The sequence below is a fragment of the Condylura cristata genome, unplaced genomic scaffold (assembly GCF_000260355.1).
Source record: "Condylura cristata isolate star-nosed mole 26May11 unplaced genomic scaffold, ConCri1.0 scaffold00063, whole genome shotgun sequence".
NCBI lineage: Eukaryota > Metazoa > Chordata > Mammalia > Eulipotyphla > Talpidae > Condylura > Condylura cristata.
This window is the reverse complement of record NW_004567164.1, coordinates 332,607-339,997: the sequence shown is the minus strand read 5'-3', so window position 1 is coordinate 339,997 and position 7,391 is coordinate 332,607. Positions and strand designations below refer to the sequence as shown.

General features: G+C 42.3%; 1 protein-coding gene across 1 annotated transcript; it reads right to left on the bottom strand.

Moving 5' to 3' along the window:
• Positions 1–977: 977 nt before the first annotated feature.
• On the bottom strand, positions 978–1,925 carry LOC101622927 (olfactory receptor 1F12-like). Its single transcript, XM_012734650.1, has one exon. It carries the CDS (start codon positions 1,923–1,925, stop codon positions 993–995), a length of 933 nt encoding a protein of 310 aa, XP_012590104.1. The 3' UTR covers positions 978–992.
• Between the last annotated feature and the right edge of the window lie 5,466 nt (positions 1,926–7,391).

Here is a 7,391-nt window from a genome sequence, read left to right as displayed (position 1 = left end):
AGCATGAAGATTTATGCAGCTATATAATTGACAGAGACACAAACCCTGCTTTTTGTGCAAGAGAATAAGGACTCTAAGAACTGTATAGAATGCAGTCATAAAACATGAGTTCATATGGTACGTGAAAAAGAATCCATCCCTCATTCTCAGCAGTGTGTAACGTGAAAGCTGCGCTGCGTTCGCAGTCACTTACTCAGTACATTTACTCCTGTGGTGCCGTGCTCCTCTTACCGGTTTGTCTTCCTCACGTATTTTGACAACCTCAGCTTCCCTATCTTGTCTATATTGAAGAGCGGATTACGTTCTATATTTCCCCTAACCTTTTACTAGACTTCTGAAGTCATTGGAATATTTTCTTTCTGGTCTTCCTGGTGGCTCGGGGGTTAAGTGTCAATACTATCAAATTGTCGCCAGATCCTGCAGCATGAGTTTGATCCCCCGGCCTGGAGGTGACCCGCGTGGCGCAACAGACCTCCCCTGACCCACCCGCTGCTCCCCTCAGCAGTGTACTTCGTCGATATGTCTGTTCGGCGCCCCACTCTGTCTCTGGTGAGTCCTGTCTCCCCCCTGAACCTCTGACCTGTACCCCAGTTCTTGTATGCATACATTAATAAAATGAACCTTAAAAAAAGACTGTTTTCTTTCTTTGACCTCACACAGTAGTTTGAACCTCTCATTACGTAGTAATCTTGTTCTCTACAGTTTTCATGGGTGACAGTGACCTATTGCTATCTACTCTAGTCCTGGGGAAATCTTTTTTATCCCCTCCCAGTGGCATATGCCTCACTTATTCTGAGGCTTATGTTGATTTCGTGTTTATATTGTGATTTTCAAGGACTTTATAAATATTTCCCTACATCTTTAATATCTTAGTGAACTCAACTGGATAGGAGCTATGATTATGTGACTATTTCGTTAGGCATATAATAACTGCTTTGTGATTATAATGAGAATGAAAATGTTCTCCTTAGGATTTGCCTCTTGTTGAACTTTCAGACAGTGCTCTGGCACAGAACCTTCTTTAAAGCCCCTTTCAGGTCATTGTTCCTTAGGCTATAAATGAAGGGATTCAACGCAGGGGCGACAATCATGAAAATCACAGATGCAGCCGAGTCTTTGTCGGTAGAATGGCTGGATGTGGGACTCATATAGATTCCTATGATTGCTCCGTAGAAGAGAATGACCAAGGCAAGGTGAGAGCCACAGGTGGAGAAAGCCTTGAGTTTTCCTTGCTTAGAAGGGATTTTCATCACAGCAGAGATGATGAGGCAGTATGATGCCAGGATACAGCCTGAAGGTACCACAAATATCAGCCCTACCACAGTCAGAACCATGAGCTGATTAAGACTCGTGTCAGAACAGGATAAAGGGAGGAGAGAGTTGATGTCGCAGAAGAAATGGTGGATGACGTTGTCAGAGCAGAAGTGCAGACGGGCCATCAAAAGGGTGTGCAAGAGCGGGTTCAAAATGGCAGTGACCCAAGGAACAGCCACCAGAGAGGCACAGCGACGCTGGGTCATAATGGTGGAGTAATGCAAAGGGTGACAGATGGCTACGTAACGGTCATATGCCATCACTGTGAGAAGGAAGTTGTCCATGTTGGCAAACATCACACAGAAATACACCTGAACCAGGCAGCCAGAGTAGGAGATGGACCGAGTCTGTGTTTGGATGTTGAATAGCATCTTGGGAACTGTAGCTGAAGGAAGGCAGATGTCTACCACGGACAGATTGGCAAGGAAGAAATACATGGGTGTATGAAGGCGAAGGTCTGAGCCAATGGCCAGCAAGATGAGTGAGTTTCCAAACAGCCCTGCTAAGTACAGACACAGGAAAAGTGTAAAAAGAAGTGCCTGCTGTTCTGGCCAAGCTGAGAAGCCCAGGAGGAGAAATTCAGTGACACTGGTTTGGTTTTCCTTTTCCATTGCTTGGATTTATCTGCATGAAGACCCAGAGGATGAAATAATTTTGGCAGGAAAAAATTTCTTTGGCATTTTTTTTAATATTCACCTAGCCTAGTGCTATTTACTAAGTAGTTACCCTTTCAGTTATCTGCCTGTATTTCTACGACCTCTATCTCCCTTCAGGAGGTAAGAGATTTTCTTCCTGCTTCTGATGTTAACACCAATTCTTGCACGTTCTGTATTGTGTATTCTGTATTAGCACTGCGTGTAGGAATGCATCCATGAGTCTGACTCATTAATTTACTCCATGTCAAACACTCAAATTTAAGTGTATAAGTTTTCCCAAATGTTTGTCCATTGGTGCCTCCCTGGTGGTGCAAGAGGTTGAAGCTACCCACAGCCACTGCAGCACGAGTTTGATTCTTGCCAGCGAGCTCACCTACATGGCGTGGAAGACCTCTCCTGACTCCACACTGCTCCCTCAGTAGTGTTTTTCAGGTAGATCTGCCTGTTCTGCTCCCCACTCTGTCTCTGGTGAATCCTCTCACCTCCTCCCTATACCTCTGGCCTGTACCCCAGTTCTTGTATGCATAAATAAATAAATCTTTAAAAAAATGTTTGTCCATTGCCACATGAGCCATCCTTGGAAACCAGTCAGACTTCTACCATTTAGGACTTGTAAGAAGACATAAACTATCCTATCATTTTATTTATTAATTCTTTCTTATCTTTTTAATATTCAAAAGAAAACATACATTAGCATGCTTGACAAAAGTTAGGCAAATTAAACCTCTGAAACATACATAAAGAGCAGCACAGGAAAATATTTACAAATATTTTAAAAAGTCCTGTAGAGCATGTAGTTACAAACATAGGTAAGTCTAAAATGGAGAAGAGGGAAGATGTATGTCCAAATAGACGGCATGTTCAAAAGGCTCCCACTTAGGATTTTGTAACATTTTCGCTAACTACAGAAGGTTTGTGTTTATAAGGTATGGTGATGACTTTGGTCCTGCATCTCTTGGAGTTGTAGAAAATACACGGTATGAGAAGACAGAATTCCTGGTCCAAGAAATTTGAAATCAGGTTGTAGAGGAAAAAATACTAGCATGGAAAATAATTAAGAAGACAAATACATATACAGCTGAGACAATTTCAGAGAAGGGAGGATTTTCTGAAGTAGGAAGCACCCTGGAGTGGAATTAGCCAACACTGAAACCAGAGCACACCACTTACAGCCTGCGTGACAAAGTCACTTTAATTCTCTAAATCTTAGTTTTCTCAGGCACAGCAATACCTTCAAAGTTGTGAAAGTGAAATGAGTTGATACATGCCAAACTCAGCAAGTAATGGTTACTCAGTAAATTCAAGCTATTGTTGACAAAATCATGAAGGGTTACGGTAGCTTTCTTTCCCAGTTTCAACAGTGTCTTTTAAATCTTCCCAAACTCTCAATTCAGTATGTCCCTTACATGACATTTGATATTGTCACAGAGAAAACAAAAGCCACTATTAGATGAATGTGTCCAACTTCATGCTACCGGTTCAGAAAAACCTGTATCTTCATTTATCCTTCCTTACTCCTTTCTCTCAACAGAAGTAATAATCGTCTTCCAAAAATGTTAACACATCAGAGATGATCCCAACCCTCCCCACATCTCTGGAACTTCACTTACTCCTGTAATATGAATTTCTGATTTTTTTGACCCTTATTTTCAGCTTAAGTCTCTTCCATCTTTGTTATCTCTGTGCAGAGTCACATCTATCTCTGGCTACTTCCCAGGTGCCTCCTCTGCACAGCCCTTCACAGAACTGACTTCCTCCATCCCACTTCCGGCTTGTCTATCCCACTATGTCTAGAGCTCAACCCCCCACGAATGGCTCTCTCAAGTCTTTTGAAAAACTCACTGTACACTTATCAATAAGTATGTCTATATGCCTTCTAGAATTCTCTTCTTGATATACTCTTTTCCTCCCTGGATTTTATCTTTCCTCCAGTCTCTCTGAGCATTCTTGTTCAGCTGCCTTTTCAGAGTTTGCTTCTTTTGACTGCTCCTTAAATAATGGCATCTGTCTGATTTTTGCTTCATACCTTTTTTTCATCCTGCACATTTTCCTGTATGATTCTGCTCACTCCCATGTCTTTAATGCCTTCTCTGTCCATCTGTCCGTCCACCCATCCATCCGTCCACCCATCCGACTGTTTATGTATCTGTCCATCCACCCATCCACCAACCCATGTACCTACTACTTAGCTATCTTATCTACCAGTCACTCTCAGATTTATTTCTCTAGTATGTCGCTCTCATCTCAGATTTACATTCCCAGTGCTCTCTGTTGGATGTCATGGACATCTTTTGTTAAATATTTCTCAATGGAATTCATCATGTTCACCACCTCACTCTAAAACTGTTCTCCATAAAGACACATCACAAACTACCCAACTGTCCAAGAAAGAACACTTGGGTATGGGTTTCCTGGTAGTCGTCTTCTTCCTTTCCTTTATGGATGCATCTAATCAATCACTAAGCTCTGCCAGTTTACTTTTTGGGAATTGAAATATTATTTTTAGACAGATTTTTAGCATTACCACAGCAGAGGCACTGATTAGGCCCTGGGAATAGCAGTAATTAAGAAAGCCATGGTCTCTTAAGGAGCTTTAAACCCAAGCTGGAAACTTAAGAGTTATCCTTAACTCATCCTGGAAATTTCCAACATAATTAAAGTAACTTTCCTTGGGTGGTTGTAGCAAATAAAAATCACAGAGTGCTGTGTATTCTTGCTCTTGGCCAACAGCTCATGGTTTGGGAAATACAGGTGAGAGCTGTAGCATCACCTGGTACAGCTCTGGCCATGCACTAGGTTCTCAAAAAATGTTAGGTGGCAAGCCTTCTCTAACAGCTACAGAGGTTGCAGGTGGCAGCATTTTCACTATGGGTTTGCGAGTGGACATAGATGAAGGAGGGGGCAGATTAAGAGCTTTACTGGAAGCAGAAGAATTAAACATGTTAAAAGTCTCTTCTTGCTGAGCTCCCCCACCTCTAGGTCTCTCATTGGCCCAACAGAAATCTGTTTCCACCACTTGCCGTTATTTCTATTTAAAGTCCACCGGCAGTTTTCACAGAATTCTCTGCCCTGTCCCTGCTGGATGGAACACTTCATTTCTGTCCCCTTCTCATCTAGGTGGTTCCTTACCACTGTTCTGTCAGTGTCTGCTTTGATGAAAGTGACGTAATGTTGGACATAGTTGCCAATGAGATGGATGCTAATGCCACGTCCTTCTTCACTTTACATGGAGCTGTAGAATGGATCTCTGACAACACACTTGTAGTGTGTAGAGCTCTCTGCTTAAGGAGAAATCTCTGAGAAATGGCCCTAGTAATATCTTCATCGAAGTCTGTGCTTTAACTTGGGATCCTTGGAGAATGACTGGGTGAAGTAGGGCCAGTTCTTGGAGTTCACAGAGGATATGTGAAAATTTGGAATTTGGGCCATTTGCTACTTTATGCTATGGGGCCTGCATAATGGAGAAAACCTGTCTGCAGAGAGGGACTGATAACGTAGATTTCCAGGAAAAGATCGATTCACATGGTGCTGTCCTTTGGCTCTAACTCACTTCTTAATTGCGCTATTTAAAGGCTTCCCCCTATCTACGTTCCCCTTCCACCTTTGTTCCTCTGAACTTTTTGTCCTACCAAACTAGATTCTTCTGCAACTCAGTTCTGAAGACACAGCATCTGCCTTTTTTTTTTTTTAAAGATTTATTTATTTATTCATACAGAACTGGGGTGTACAGGCCAGAGGCTCAGGGGCGGTGAGAGTCTTCACCAGAGACAGAGTGGGAGACAGAACAGGCAGATCGACGAAGCACACTGCTGAGGGGAGCAGCGGGCAGGGCAGGAGAGGTCTGCCGCACCATGTGGGTCACCTCTGGGGCAGGTGGGGATCAAACTCATGCGGAAGTGGCTTTAGCTTCTCAGTGCTGTGCTTTAACCCGCTACGCCACCAGGGAGGGCCAGCATCTGCCTTTTTGTTTAAAGCTTGGGTTAAGTTTATAGCCACTGTCCAACTTCACACCCACTGACACTTCAAATATCATTTAACCAAGTCTTTCTAGTATAGATACATTGCCCCTTGTTTTCTTTTATTTTCACTTAAGCCTATTAACTGAAAATCTTAAACTCTTTGTAGAATGCTGTCAAAAGAACTAATCTGGATATTTAACAATTTTCAGAGAATGTGTACAGTAAATAAGTATACTGGAGGGAGAAGAAATAGCTTTCAGTGATGTATAGGAGAGACACCAGGGTTATAGGTGTGTGCAAATACTTTGGATGCACAATCATAGGTAATGATTGATTTCATCAGTCCGTGACACTGGTGATAGAGGTGATAACGTTAAACACCCTTCCCCCTTAATTATCCATAATTCAAAATGTTTTCACGCTTGGAAAATATGATGAAAACGAAAGTATATGAAAGTTCAGTGAAAGTATATGACATTAGCTGAGTAAATTTTATAACTGAAAATCATAAATTTTACCCCAAAGTAGAAAAAAATCAAGTCCTCAATACCATACCTAATGATTTCACCGTTTGTTATTCCTTATCATAACTGCAAGTCCCTCATCCTCATTTTGTAGACCATGGACTTAGCAGAGGGAGGGTCTGAAGTAAGAGTTCTTTGAGATTTGAGATAGAGCCCATTTTTCACTAAGCTGCTAATGCATCTAGGACTTAACACCTTTATAGGGCGGACCCCTATCATCAATTCATTCCACAAATAGTAACTAGCACCTTCAGGCCCGGAAACCTTGAGACAACCTAAACTTGTTTATCTAAATAAAGACTTACTCTCTCCTTTTCCCTCAAATCTGCCCGCTTGGCTCCCCGTTGCACTTACCAGATGCTCATATCAGGAGCCTCCTGGGAAGAGACCTGAGCTTCCAAATCTCATGCAAGGGTAATGGGAAAAGTAAAATAGGGAGGATGTTACTTTTTACCCCAAGAATGTACAAGGGTGAGGGGTGGGTAATTTCTGGGGAAAATCTGTCTGGTGAGATAAGAACTGGAGAGACCACAGGGTTCTCCCACTTCATAATTTATAGCTTCTTTGCAGGCTCTGGGAACCCAATCTTTGTAAGCTCTCTCAACTGCGGCAGTAATTGCGTCCTCCCCCTCTGGGTTTCCCAACTGCAACCCCTGGGGGTACCCCTGGGGTAATGTACCTGAGAGGTCATTCTCCAGGGAGATTCAAGGAATTAGAGAGGTAGAAATTATTCATTGTTTTCCAGGAAAGGTTAGAGAACATTTTCCTCCCCCCCCACCCCCAAGAGGGCCTGAACAGCAGAATCAAAACATTCCACCGATAATAACCTTTCCCAGCATGTTGACTTACTCACTTTCTTGTTGTTTTTTTGTTTGTTTGTTATTTTTCTTCTTATTATATTAGTTTATTTTTACATATTTTTGTGCATTTTTCCATCT